The sequence below is a fragment of the Triticum aestivum genome, chromosome 2A (genome assembly GCF_018294505.1).
Source record: "Triticum aestivum cultivar Chinese Spring chromosome 2A, IWGSC CS RefSeq v2.1, whole genome shotgun sequence".
Taxonomy (NCBI): Eukaryota; Viridiplantae; Streptophyta; class Magnoliopsida; order Poales; family Poaceae; genus Triticum; species Triticum aestivum.
This window is the reverse complement of record NC_057797.1, coordinates 534,608,419-534,622,188: the sequence shown is the minus strand read 5'-3', so window position 1 is coordinate 534,622,188 and position 13,770 is coordinate 534,608,419. Positions and strand designations below refer to the sequence as shown.

Genomic DNA, 13,770 nt, shown 5'->3' with positions numbered 1-13,770 from the left:
AGAAGTTGGCGCGACGACTGAGACGACTCCATGGACGATGTGGTTGCCCTATCGCTTCCGCTTCATGCCGGCGGTGAGAGAAGTTGGCACAACGGCGAGGAAGCCGGTCGTGGGAGGCACAGAAGGTCGAGGCAGCACCGATAGGGTATGCGAGGCATGAAAACCGACGTGCGATTACCGTGGGTTCTCCATGCCATCAATTGGGGGCGTGATGACACGAGAAGGCGCGGGGTCGGGGAGATCGTCGACGGAGGCGAGGGGAGGGAGGGCGGGAAGCAAGTAGCAGAAATGCCCCTCTCGCTAACTTGCGCGAGAGATGAGGGAATCGGTAAATCCGGGGGAGAAGTGAGCATATGTGGTAGGAGGGCTGAAATATACCGCTCTCCTAATTTTTTTCCAAGACCTACGCAGGGCGTTTTTTCTCTCCGATCCCGTAAAACGGTGGTTATTATAGCGGCCGGACATTTTACGGGATCTGCTAGAGATGCTCTTATGGATTTCCGTTGAAGTTTAATCTCAAGCTCTTTAGAAAAGGTCAAAATAATATGTAGCCCGTCTTTCCAATTTGAAGGCGTCCTATGCCCAGGGTCACCGCTATCTGTCCAAGGAAGCGTAAAGTTTCTATCTCGCCTGCCCTGGTCCTTGTCGCGCCCCGGCTCCCCTTCCGAGCTACCACAGTTGGGGCGAAACCGAAATTCGCAGGCTAGGGTTTGCTCCGCGTCGTGTCCACAGTTCGCCGCCACTGACGCCGGGATGCAGAGGTACGGGCTGCAGCTCCGCAAAAAGCCGGCGACCTCCTCGTCGTCTCGACCGCCACCTCCGGCGCGCCCCCTGGCGGCCTTCGCCGACGACAGCGATGACGATGTGGAGGCCGACATCCTCCGACAGTCATCAAAGAAACGCGCCCTCGAGAAGGTAAGCAGCCATCCGGATCCCATGCCCTCGGTTGCACGAGCCCTTTTGCTGCTCCCTGCCCCGCCTCGCTGCGCCACGCAGCCCCCGCCGGTCGCTGCCGCTGCGCTTTCGCTCCGTCCTCTCTCTCTCTCTGCCGCACCGCCTCGCGGTTGTCCCCCCCCCCCGCGCGCTATCCTGCCGTGTTGTGCCGTTGCTCCCCGCCTCTGTCGGCTGCCGCGTCGATCCCTCGTCTTCCCGCCAGTCCCTGATTCTAGAGGAACCGAGCCAAGCCTGTTGGTCGAGCTCGCTGCTCCCTGACTCGCGCAGATGCACAGGTGCTGCTCCTGGATTTGCCGCCTGCGATGGTACTGCCTGAGCAGGGCATAAGCAAATTTGTATTTGTATTTGGCCATGCTGCTAGGCATCAATTTTTTGTTTTTTATGTCTTGAATTAAACAATTAATTAATTGGTTCATTTTGTATCCATGTCAAGTTATATAAGTATACGATGAAGAGATTTTATCCACCGGTGCCTGTTACCAACCAATTAACCTTATGCTCAACTCAGTCCGAATACTATTGTTGATGGCGTCGGCTTTAGGAACTCATTGATTTGGAAGTACCATCTTTTGTATTCTTGTACCACTATTTGTATTTTCGGTCATGTTTTATCTATTTTTTGGATCTTTAAACTTCGATTTCAATTCTACCGTAGTTGTGCAATTGAGCTATAGGTTTTTATGACATGACAAGGGGTACTTCATGGGTTAGTTATAAGCGCTTATAATTTGAGCCTGGGATCTGCTCCAATCCTGGCTCCACCACTGGAAATCATGCTGTGCATTCTCCTTTCTCAGTTGTCGGGCCATTAGATGGTTGATTTCTTCTTTGCGTCGTGGTGTGACTGCACAGGTGGAGGAACTGCAGAAGAAGGCGATGGAGGAGGATCCCTCGGTGTTTGCCTATGATGAGGTGTACGATGATATGAAGGAGAAGGCCGCTCGGCCCAAGATACAGGCCAAGGTTGTTCGCGAGGTAAATTATCCGTCCTGCACCAATGCAATTTTTTAGGGGTGCCTTATCTGGTTCATTTATGCTTAATTGGATATACTGGAGATTGTATACCACGGTGAGGTGTAATGTTGTTGCTGGTTCGTGTCCAGTTTCTTAGTGATTGATCCGGGGCACTCAAGTTTTAATTTTGTAAGGAGCAATTTCCAGATAATTGTTTGTCTGTTTGCTGGAAAGAAACATCAGCCTGAGATAGTTATTTGAGAAATGGCGTCTATCTTGGTGATTGGTTCCTGCTAGTTTTGCCAGATAAATGTGTGGAACATGACATTTTTTTTAACGTAAAAGGTAGAGATCGAAATTGTCCTTCATGGTTAGTTTGTATAATGCCTTTGGGTATGTTTTATGGTTCTTCGTTGGTGTAGTGAGGTTGTTGGTTTTGTTAAATGTGTAACAGACATCTATACAGAGACAAGCACAGAATGTAGAATGTGAAATGCAACAAATCTCACTACTAATCTGAATCACATAATGCAAGCTAAAATGGACACATATATTTGGATCTCTTACTGGGGCATCGATGCTTTTGTTTTTGCAGTCAAAGTACATTGAAGCACTTAAGGAGAAAGCAGAACAACGAAAACGAGAACAGGACATAGTGTATGAGAGGAAGCTTCATAAAGAGAGGAGCAAGGAAGATCACCTGTTTGCTGACAAGGACAAGTTTGTAACATCTGCCTACAGGAAGAAACTTGAAGAGGAGAAGAAATGGCTAGAGGAAGAAAGACGACGGCAGCTTCAAGAAGAAAGGGATGATGTAAGTTTTGCTCGCTTGTTTATAATTGTATGCATTGTTCTTAATTTCTTATACATATGCTACTTATCTTCATGCTTAGTTTATATGCTTTTTTTAAGTTGCACATTTTGGTACGGCATGCCATTCTTAGTTCTGTCAGAAGTATGACCATGTAGGTACTAGTGTTGGTCTGTATATTCAAAGTACGCATGGAAACTTGAAAGAGTCGAATAATCGTGTGTGATGATGATCAAACTCTTAGTCTGAATTGTGCCGTTTTGTCTGATCAAGCAAGTGTGCTGTGTGGTTGTGTCATTTGTGTAGCAATAATCCTACGTCTACGTAACCACCTATGTAATCTTCCTAATATAATCCCCCCCCCCCGATCTTCGCGGGGGTGGGGCCGTGCCATTTTCTCTTCCAATCAGAGCATGCCAAACCAGCTCTTACGTAGCTTTACGTTGAATCTCTACGTAGATGTAGCAAAGCCCTTTGTGTAGCCAGAAGAGTTGGAGAATGAAGTGCGTTGGTACAATGGTACCTTTGAATTCTGCGCTGTACCACATTATAATTTCATTTCCCCTTACATTCTACCCCCTCCATCCCACAATATAAGACGTTTTTGCAAACTATGTTAGCTTTTAAAAACGTCTTATATTACGGGCCGGAGGGAGTATTTTATTTTCCCCTCATTTTTAAGGATTGTCCTCACTTTCTACCATTTCCTGATCATGCAAAAATGTGACATGCTGGCTTGTGCTTACACAAACATCCTCCGAGTAATCTGTACTAACTTTGTTCACAAGATTAATAATGCAATAAAAGCTGGTTTATACATAAGCTTATCTTCCTTGCAAAGGAAACATATTATATCTAATGTTTCACAGTTATCTTGTCTTTTGGCTACCTGATTTGACTTATTTTATCTGTTTTTATGTAGGTAACTAAAAAGAAAGACTTGAGTGATTTTTACTTTGGGCTTGCTAAGAATGTTGCTTTCGGTGCACGGACACATGAGGGTACAGAAACTACAGAACCTGAAAAGTTGGAAAATAAAGTAGAAGATATTCAAGGTAGCAAGTCTGACGCCGAAGCATCCAGTCGTTCTCCTAAGCGCAGGAGGGAATCCAGTGTAGGATCAGAGAAGGCTCATGGAAGTAGCAGTGTGGTAGAACCTTCAACTACTGGATCAAAAGATTCAACAGCTGTTAGATCTACTGAGAAAGAGGCAGATATTTCTACATCTGCTTCACAGGCTCTCCAGAATACTCAACCAGCACCAATCACCGACGAGCACTACAAGAGGAGTAACGACGCACTTGCCGCTGCTAGAGAACGAGCACTGGCTCGTAAGAGAGCGAAGGAGCAGCAAATATGAAGATGCATATATAATCTCAACATGCAAAAGCTTAAGGCTGTGTAATACTCCCTCCGTTCCTCAATATAAGGTGTATTATTTTTCCAAAAAGTCAATCTTCTCTAGGTTTGACCAAGTTTATAGACAAAAATATCAATATCTAGAATACCAAATCATTATCACTAGATTCATCATGAACTATATTTTTACATTTTATATATTTAGTATTATAAACCTTTATATATTTTGCTGTAAAGTTGGTCAAACATAGACAACCGTTGACTTTTTGGAAAATTAATACACCCTATATTTAGGAACGGAGGGAGTACTTGACATTTGTTTTCAACTTGCAACATTTTCAGTGGATGATTCAGTGGATGATGCACACATCTCTCTTGCATGAATATATTCATTTGGTTGCTGTATGATGGTTCAGCTTCTATGGTCAAAATATCTGTATATCCACATATGACAAGCAAGCATACTTATCAGAATGGCCATTCTGCTATGCATAATCAGGAGAGGAGAGGTTAATGGAGCCCATTATATTTACTGAATTTTTGTGCTGCCAAAAAAAGGAGAAATACCTTGGCACAGACAGGCTGATGGCAATCTGTGCCCTTTTGTGTGTTCCACTGTAATCTGTAACTATGTAATGATTCAAGCTGGTAGTTATTTACTGGTCGTTGTTGAATCAAAGATATTGAGATGATGTATGCCTTTCTCAAATAAAAAAGATGTATGCAAATTTTAGATTTTCCAAGTTTTCATGATCCTTATTCCATGTCCAGATCTCGTCAGTTGTCTATGTCAGCAAACTCTGCTAACCCGGTGCGCGAAAAATGAACTTTTGGTGTATCAATATCATTTTTGCAAGGTGTTAGTGAAAATTAAATCAAGGTTCTAACTTCTCTTTTGAATACATAGAGTAAAATGCATCATAAGTCCTAAAACTGTCGGAGGTGTGTCAGTTTAGTCCTATAACTTTGAAACTGCACTTTTGGGTCCTAAAACTATCAGAGGTGTGTCAGTTTAGTCCTATAACTTCGAAACTGCACTTTTGGGTCCTAAAACTATCAAAGGTGTGCCAGTTTAGTTCTATAACTTTGAAACAGTAGTTGTGGGTCCCAAAACTATGTAAGTTTCTTTCTCTTAGGTCCTAAGCTTGCATGGTTAGCATTGATCCACCAACAAGTCACTTGGAAATGCTTGGATTGTAGCCACGTTGACCTGACCCAATGGGCCCACCAGGTAAATATGCAAAAAAAAACTAGAGCGTTGTCTCGCCTCGTTCTCACGCGCTCGTCTTCTCCCACACACAGAATGCTCAGAGGCGACAGTACAGAGGCCATCAGTGGAATGATGGTTTGAGCTCCAGCGAGGAGAGTAGACCAGTCATCTCAGCCTCCCCCAACAGCAACAGAACGACATGTCGCACAACGTCCAATTGCTACCCACCTATGGCTACTGCTAGGGTTGTGTCACTCTCGACGACCTCTGCGCCAGCTTTGCAGTTTCCGCGCACTCCTCTGTGTCGCCCGACAGCTCACCACCTATGACCATGCTCGTGCCCAAACAACAGCCTGCACGACCAACTCTACGGCAAGGGTGTCAGGGCAACGACGATATCATCAAACAGAGAGAGAGAGAGAGAGAGAGGTGAGATGGCATACTCCATCCCAATTGGCTCGGGATCTCCCTGGCGGCCTCGCCGAGGGAGAGGGATGTCGTCCTTCATGCCGACTAGCTCGGGGTCTCCCCGACGGTCACGCCAAACCTCTCAGGGAGGCTACCGTGCAGCTCATGGCCATGCATGTTGCAGGACACACTGCAACGTGGAAGCGTATGTACCACTTTGGGGGATATAAACACATACAAAGGGCTCAGTTGAAAAAATGCTCCATGGATGGTGGTCATGCAAGATTAGGACCTCAGATAAACAAACATACATAGTTTTGAGACAAAAAACTGCAATTTTGAAGTTATGGGACTAAAAATGACACACCTCCAATAGTTTTAGTACTCAAAAGTGCAGTTTTGAAATTATAGGACTAAACTGACATACTTCCGATAGTTTTAGGACCTAAAAGTGCAGTTTGAAAGTTATAGGACTAAATTGACACATCTATGATAGTTTTAGGACTTGTGATGCATTTTACTCAGCTCAGAACCTGCTCAGCTCAGAAAATGTAGGGATCGTCAGGCCCTGCTCCAAGCGTGGGAAGGAATTCCGAGCTGCAGAATGTCGTGCGCTTGCACGGATCTCGTCTTTCTTCCAGGAGAAAGAAAGTGCGGAGTGAAACCCCGCTTGTATTGTACTGTACGAGTGGATAGATGTTGCTCTCCCTGCCCCGTTATGTTACTACAGCCTGCCTGCTCGCGAACCACCCCTACAGCGAAAGGCAAGGCTAGAGAGGGGAGGGCTTTGGTTTCGCCATCCAGTTCGGCTTCTCCGCACGCAAACCCAAAACCCTAGCGCCAGCCAGCCAGAGGCGAGAGCAACAAGGCCTCGTGACCCAGAGACCGGAGTGGAGCTAAGGTCGCCTCCCCCATCCCGGGATGGAGAGCCTCGTCCTCGCCTCCTCGTGCTCCGCGTCTCCCCGCCTGCCCCTCCTCTCCGCCGCCAGCCGCCCGTCGCGGCCCCTCCCGGCGGCGCCGCTCTCCGCTGCCGCCGGGCGGAGGGGAGCCAGGCGGCCGAGGCTCGTCGTCTCCGCCGCCTCCCGCGGATCTAGGAACGGTGAGGGACCGCCTTGTTCTGTCGCCTCTGTGTGAATTGAATTGTGCTGTGTTTGGATGCGATGCGGCCCCCGATGCGCTCTTTGATTAGGAAGGAGCAAGCGGCCAAAGTTTGCTTGTGGCACTTGACTCCGAGCTGTACTTCTCGTGAGCTAGATCCGCGGCTGAGAATTCGACCTTGTTGCATCGTGCATCCGCAACAAAGTTCTCCTATATGTATTTACAAGTAGGGGCAGATGATAGATAGCTTGAGATTGGGAATTGTCAGCTTATCCATCCGTGTCTCTGACATACTACTTATTAAGTAGATAATGCGCACCTCATCCATCCATATTTTTTTAGTATTACCTGATAAGTATCGTATGTTAGTTTGCTTTGGTTTGCACCCATTTTGATATTCTTGTGAGCATCTTCCTTGTTCTTATTTTTACATACTATATGCTGTTTGCTACATCAGTTTCAGATGGATTTAACACAAAGGGATTTGCAAGCATATCGTCTTCAACCAGCACCGAGAATACATCGACGGGAACTGGCACCGTGCCTCCCATGCCGCCTCCCTCATCATATATGTGAGTTTATCTCTCTGTTTTTCCTGCATTTCCTGTTCTCAAATTTACCATCCCATGATGGCGAGTTCCAAAATCTATGCAGTGGTTCACCTGTTTTCTGGATTGGCGTTGGTGTAGCATTATCTGCAGCATTTTCCATGGTGCGAAATTCTGCTTCCTCTTATGCTTTAGTTTATTTTTGTGCATATCTTCTCTTCGTACATTAATACCTGGTGGCTGGTTTATCAGGTCTCTTCGATGGTAAAGGTGAGCTCACAGTTATTCTTTGTTTCTGCACTCCAGAAAGAGTATGTATCCTCAATTATTTGCAGTGTTCCTCAGAATGACCCATTGTGTACCTTTGTATAATAGGGCATGAGTCATGGAGGTAAAATTATTGAGTCGTTTTCTGCTTGAACCTGCTTAACCTCCCGACACATCTGTATTATACTCTACCAGTTCACTTCGCTGTTTCAGAGATTTGTTTCTGGCCCGATAAGGGTGTCAATGTGCTTTACTTTGATGGCCAGTTAATTTTCTTTTCATGTTAAAGAATTTTTAAGATTTGATTTTCATTGACATTGAGCACCAAATTTCGTTAAATGATATTATGATAAATCCCTTTCTGCATGGCTTAAATAATCCAATATTCTGTTTGTCACCTTGGTCATATACACTTTGCTGTTATTTCTCGTATAGCTACGTGTTACCATATGTTGCTAGCTTGAGTAGGTTGGTGTCTCTAGCCTTGCCGCCCGCGTTTGAGGCTCTACCTGCCGCACAAGTTTCCTCTTCTTTAAACAAAGGCCACCAAGGGCTAGTCCTGGTTGATCAAATTAAAAAAAAATGCATTTAGCTGTACATGACCAACATTTACTTGCCTGCCCAGTGCCTATTCCCGTTTTAATGTTTTACTGATTTGTTGCAGAAATACGCAATGGAACAAGCATTCAAGTCGATGATGACCCAGGCACCACCAAACACATTTGGTGCGAACTCGCCATTCCCATTCTCCATGCCACCACAGGCAGGTTCCACGGCACCAAGTAGTTACCCATACTCAGGACCAAGGAAAAATACCCCAAAAGGTGCAACTGTTGATGTTTCAGCTACTGATGTGGCAGCAACTGGATCTTCGGAAGCAGCTGATGTGGCAGAGACATCGAAGCCTTCAAAGAAATTTGGTACGACCTTTCATGTCTGAATTTTCCCCCTCCAACTACAGTTGAGTGGCGAATGGGATCTTCTATGTGCCAAATTATCTATAACATGCTGAATTTATACCTCTTGATGCACTTAATTTATATTTCTGTGGTCCTATTTCTGGGCTCCTCTTGTAGCACAACATTAGGGAATAAACACGCACCACTAATGAGTGTGAACATGATCTGAATGGGCTCGACTGTGCTGCTTCTTTTCTTAATAGTGCTTAGCATCATATTCTTTAGATATTTGGCATCTGTATTTGATTGTGTTTTTGTTAACAAAATGTGTGCAGCCTTTGTTGATGTTTCTCCCGAAGAGTTGCAAAAACAGAAGGAGCTTCAATCTTCATTGCAGACGGTAGATGTAAAAAGTGATAGCACTGAAAGTGAAACGAAGGGTGATACTGAACAAGTAAGTTTCCTTCAGAAGCTTGGTAATAGGCTCCCTTTTTTGTCGTAATTAATACTTGTCTGATGGTTCTTAAAGGTTCCTACAAATGGTGCTGCTTTTAAGCCGAGTGAAGATTCCTCTACCTGGACAACTGAATCCAGTTAGTAATTGCACATTTATCTACTTCTCAAATTTAGGATTTGTATTTTATTCGCTCATCTGTATTTTCGTAAAATGATGTTGTAATATTCTTTTTGTCGTTGTTTCCATGTGTGTACAAATGAACTAAATTGATTCTGATTATGCTGTACAGGTAAGTCAGGACCTATGCTATCTATTGATACAATTGAGAAAATGATGGAAGACCCAGCTGTGCAGAAGATGGTTTACCCGTAAGTTTGCAACCAAGTTCAACTTTACATCTTGTGCTCACTCTTGTAAAATGTGTCTCTGTTGCCCACCTAGGCACTTGGCCCCACTCCCTATGACTAGCTTGTGACTAGGCTCTAGGCACCACCTGCGTAGCACCTAATGCCTTTTAGAACACTCTGTGCCATGTTTTCCCTTCATATTTTCATTCCTTAGTAGATGCATTCACCATTTGGTTGTAAGGCTCAATAAGTCCTGCTGGCTATCTGCACACCCAATCTATCATGTCGCATGTAGCACCTTAGGAGTCAGCTGGGACCCAGCACACCTATGTAAGTGGCTAGGTCCTTTCCTGTTTTGTGTTGCTGCTTGTGGCCCAAATGGGTTTCTGATCTATATATGAGTCCAAGTGGTTCTATATGGTTTAATGAATCACAACATCTGTGTTCAATATGGCACAAGTGGTACTCCCGTCTGTAGAGGGTTTCTTCGTGTATTCATTTTCTGGATAACGAGGATAATTAAGGATTATTACGCTAAAATAAACATTTTGATTAGCAGATGAAGAATTCATTACTGAATTTAACTAGTTTAGTTGGCATCAATCTATAGGTGGACAACTGCTTGTGTGTAGATTAGTTCCGCATGGATGTAAATCTATAACTTAAAATAACTATGTAATTTGCATTGGTAATTTTTTCAGTGTTGCGATCATGGCTTAATGAGGTGGTCGTACTGGCATTGCCTCACATATAGTGGACAACATATGTGTGTGCCAGTTTCAGTAATACTCTCTCCGTCCCAAAATAAGTGTCTCAACTTTATACTAACTTTAGTACAGAGTTTTACTAAAGCTGACACTTATTTTGGGACGGAGGTAGTATGAAATTATTCTTGTGTGTATGTCATAAAAATATTAAATTAAGTGTAACTTATATCTCTTCAGTATTTTTAACGATGCTGATTTCTTCGCATGTTGCAGCTACTTGCCTGAGGAGATGAGGAACCCAGATTCATTCAAGTGTATGCTCCTGTGAATTTGTTAAAACACTTAAGTATCACATAAATTGGAGTTTATTTTCTGTTCTATATGGTGACGTGAGAATTTATTTTGCAGCGATGCTTCAGAATCCGATGTACCGCCAACAACTGGAGGATATGCTGTAATACAATTATTCTTAGCACTGCTTATCTGTGCATCTGTTTCTGCTTATATGTTTATGTAACTTATGTTAGCTAAGAATTCATGCCGATGACCCATGATGTTGCTTACTGTAACAGTCTATTATGCCTCTTGCAGTGTGGGGTTGAACTGTACCAATCTATGACGTAATAGTGTGCAGATCTTCTCTAACCTTCTTATACCATTGTTGTGGCTATTAACAGAAACAACATGGGCGCATCTCCTGATCAATGGGATAACCGCATGGTTGATCACTTGAAGAACTTTGACCTTAGCAGTCCTGAAGTTAGGCAGCAGTTTGGTGAGTGATTCAACACTTCTACACTTAGTTGGGTGCTGTTTGGAAATTCAAAATCATGAATTCTGCGGGTGATTTCCCATTATCTACCATTCAATACCTTTTTCCCGTCTAAAGTTATATGAAGAAAATTCTGAATACCAATGGTTTGTCCTAGTCCCATGTGCATAAGCAGTAATAGTAGAGAAGAAATTGGCAGCGTGCTGTTGCGGCTAGGTCTTGCCGGTGGCGTGTCCTCGTGACTTGTTCTCACTGGACGCGGAGACGCCGGCCGTGGACGTGGTGATGCTGGCAGCAGACATGGGCATGCTGGCGGCCATGGACGCTGAGACGCCGGTTGTGGACGAGGTGATGTGGTTGTGCCAGAGGCGGACGCTTGAGGTTGGGAGGCAGCGGCCAACCTTTCGTTGAGGTCAACGTTGGCAGAGGGCATGACCACGCCAACCTCCTGTGTGTTGACGGCGTCCAGCCAGTCCCTAACGCCACCATTGTCAGGTGGCTCCTCCTGCCCGTGGCGCCATCATTAGGTGACTCCCCCTCTTCCTGCCTGTGGTGCCGTCAGGTGGCGCCTCTTCCCACCCATGGCACCATCCGTCAACTTCTTCCTCTATCTCCTTGAATTTCCACCGCTGCTGGTCCAATCCCGACGGCCTGCATGGCTGTGTCGCCTTCTCAGACGGTGGCGCAAGCTTCAAGGAGGCGACGCATCGCGTGCAGGAGGAGGGGATAGAGCGAACAAAGGAAAGAGAGGAGGGAGAGAAAACCGAGTGCGTCCGTGCGGCGCGGGACTAGAATTGCCAGCGGGTGCTGATACACACTAGTCACTACAAAGTGGAATTTTCGTGAAAAATACTATGCGCACTAGATTGGGGAACAGAGGGAGTATTGAACATTTAGTGTCTAATAGCGTTACCATTTTCTTACTAAATGCCTAGCATAGCGTCGATGCATGCTCCCATGTTTTTAGTTCTTTTTGTACCCTTACTATTTTCTTGTTCTATAAATGCCTATCATAGCTTGCCACGTGCTCCTATTTTTGGGGTTATTACTATACTACTTGGTAGGTGATGGAAATTGTTGAGGAGATTTGAATTACGAGTTTACGACTTCATTCTTCCCTGAATCAGCTTTTATTTTTGCTATAAGACTCTTAAATTTGATTTCGAATTGAAATGATTACATGTGAATTCTGAAGTTTTTTAATTGCTTGTACAGCGCAAGTTGGCATGACTCCAGAGGAAGTTGTAGCGAAAATAATGGCGAACCCAGAAGTTGCTGTTGCATTCCAGAATCCAAAAATTCAAACGGCCATCATGGATGTAAGTTCTGTACAAACTTTGTTGGACTGCATAGTTATTTGGAAACTTGGATTTATGCCACTACAAAGTTTGTGTTGCTGAAAATGCCACTGGATGTTTTAATGACATGTGGGACCTGGACCCACTTGCCATTCTCAAAGTTAATGGTATTTTCAAGTTGAAAGCATTTGGAGTGGATATATCCAGTTATCCCTAGTCATTTGCTTATTCTGACATGACATCTTTTTGATGCAGTGCTCGCAGAACCCTCTGAATATTGTAAAATACCAAAATGACCAAGAGGTATTTTCTAATTTAGTTAAGTTGGGTCGTCAGCTCACATGTTAACTTTATGATCAAACTCACTTCGCTTCTCTTTCACTTGGATGTCTCTGATGCTAGGTCATGGATGTTTTTATGAAGATATCGCAAATCTTCCCCCAAATTAATGGCTAGTGGATGTGCACCACGGAATTGCAGTTTTTGATTTGCCTTGGCCTGTCATCTCCAGCCTAAGCGGCTGCAGTAGCATCTGTTAACCGGCCCAGAAACAGAGGAACTTCATGTGTTCGGTCATTATGTGCAAAGATGTACCCTTGCCGTCAAGGTTTTTGAGTTGCCAATGTACATCATATGATCCAGCGTTTTGGTTTGGTTGCGACCATGCCTAAAGTCAGAGTAGTGAAGCAGCAAAGTTTGAGATATATATTTACTTCACCGCTCTGTAGAATTGTGTAGTTGGTGCTTTGACACTATATGGTTTGCTGTAGCCTGTAGGATGTGAAGGTGCCGATGTAGTTCATATCACCTCAATTTTGATACATTGTGTTACCGTGACACTGCATGAAAATGTTAGCTATGTTGTTCAACTTGTTTAGTTGGAATGTAGCCCGAGTTCCATGACGGGTGGAAGTTGCTTCGACTTTGCTTTCGGTTCTTTTGTGGTCGGGAGATTAGCTGGTGATGTTTGAAGTGAGAATAAATGAGAATGTTGCATCTCACATTTGTTACTCTAGTTGATTCCCTTCTGTTTTGAAATAACAGGCCTGCTGTGCCATTTCTCTTTTCTATCAGGCATAACTGAAAAACAAAGGGAAATGCTATTTAGCTGACGTCAGTTTTTAGCCAGCCATTTTATTTTTGTTAGGCGTAACCGAGATTGCTATTCAGCTGATGTCATTTTTTGGGAGATTTCCAGCAAACTACAGAACCGTTGGATTATGGGGCATGAATCTTAAAGCATCTCACCCACCCCCCCCCCCCCCCCCCCTTCTTTTTTTAGTGCCGGCATCGAAAAATCGGCCCAGTCACCCTTGTCTATCGCCGGTTTGGGCTGAAATAACACCCGGTGAATCCAAGCCGAACCCAAGCCCTTGGGGGCCGCCTGGTGGCGTCGGCCGAAGCAAAAAGGCGTGCGGGGCCGCTCCGTCGGCGAGAGACGACACTTTTTCCCGCCGATCCCCTGCTTTTCCCCTCCATTTCCCTTCACCCCCCTTCTGTCCCTTTTCTCCCGCCATTCTCCTCCTCCCCGCCATCCGGTCGCCATGCCGCCGAAGAAGTATACGGCCCCTCGTGCCGCTGCCGTTGCCGATGCCACCCAACCGAAGCAGAAGAAGCCGAGGGCGTCGCCGGCAAAACCACCGGGCATGTCGAACGCCGACTGGAAGGCGGAGGTTCAGCG

General features: G+C 44.9%; 2 protein-coding genes across 4 annotated transcripts; both read left to right on the top strand.

The window, feature by feature from the left end:
- Nucleotides 1–616: 616 nt before the first annotated feature.
- On the top strand, nucleotides 617–4,828 carry LOC123189287 (nuclear speckle splicing regulatory protein 1). The gene is made up of 4 exons (XM_044601667.1): nucleotides 617–915; nucleotides 1,807–1,929; nucleotides 2,504–2,722; nucleotides 3,642–4,828. The coding sequence occupies exons 1-4, from the start codon at nucleotides 754–756 to the stop codon at nucleotides 4,077–4,079; spliced, it is 942 nt and encodes a 313-aa protein (XP_044457602.1). The 5' UTR covers nucleotides 617–753; the 3' UTR covers nucleotides 4,080–4,828.
- A 1,598-nt stretch (nucleotides 4,829–6,426) lies between these two features.
- On the top strand, nucleotides 6,427–13,009 carry LOC123189284 (protein TIC 40, chloroplastic). 3 transcript variants are annotated; one of them, XM_044601665.1, is made up of 14 exons: nucleotides 6,428–6,795; nucleotides 7,258–7,366; nucleotides 7,449–7,506; nucleotides 7,595–7,612; nucleotides 8,274–8,529; nucleotides 8,844–8,962; nucleotides 9,038–9,101; nucleotides 9,255–9,333; nucleotides 10,293–10,333; nucleotides 10,428–10,473; nucleotides 10,697–10,794; nucleotides 12,007–12,110; nucleotides 12,345–12,392; nucleotides 12,492–13,009. In XM_044601665.1, the coding sequence occupies exons 1-14, from the start codon at nucleotides 6,618–6,620 to the stop codon at nucleotides 12,543–12,545; spliced, it is 1,272 nt and encodes a 423-aa protein (XP_044457600.1). In that variant the 5' UTR covers nucleotides 6,428–6,617; the 3' UTR covers nucleotides 12,546–13,009. The 3 variants fall into 3 exon arrangements, with proteins under 3 accessions (XP_044457601.1, XP_044457600.1, XP_044457599.1); XM_044601664.1 differs by having other exon boundaries at nucleotides 6,429–6,795; nucleotides 7,252–7,366; XM_044601666.1 differs by lacking the exon at nucleotides 7,595–7,612 and having other exon boundaries at nucleotides 6,427–6,795; nucleotides 7,252–7,366.
- The last annotated feature ends 761 nt before the right edge of the window (nucleotides 13,010–13,770 follow it).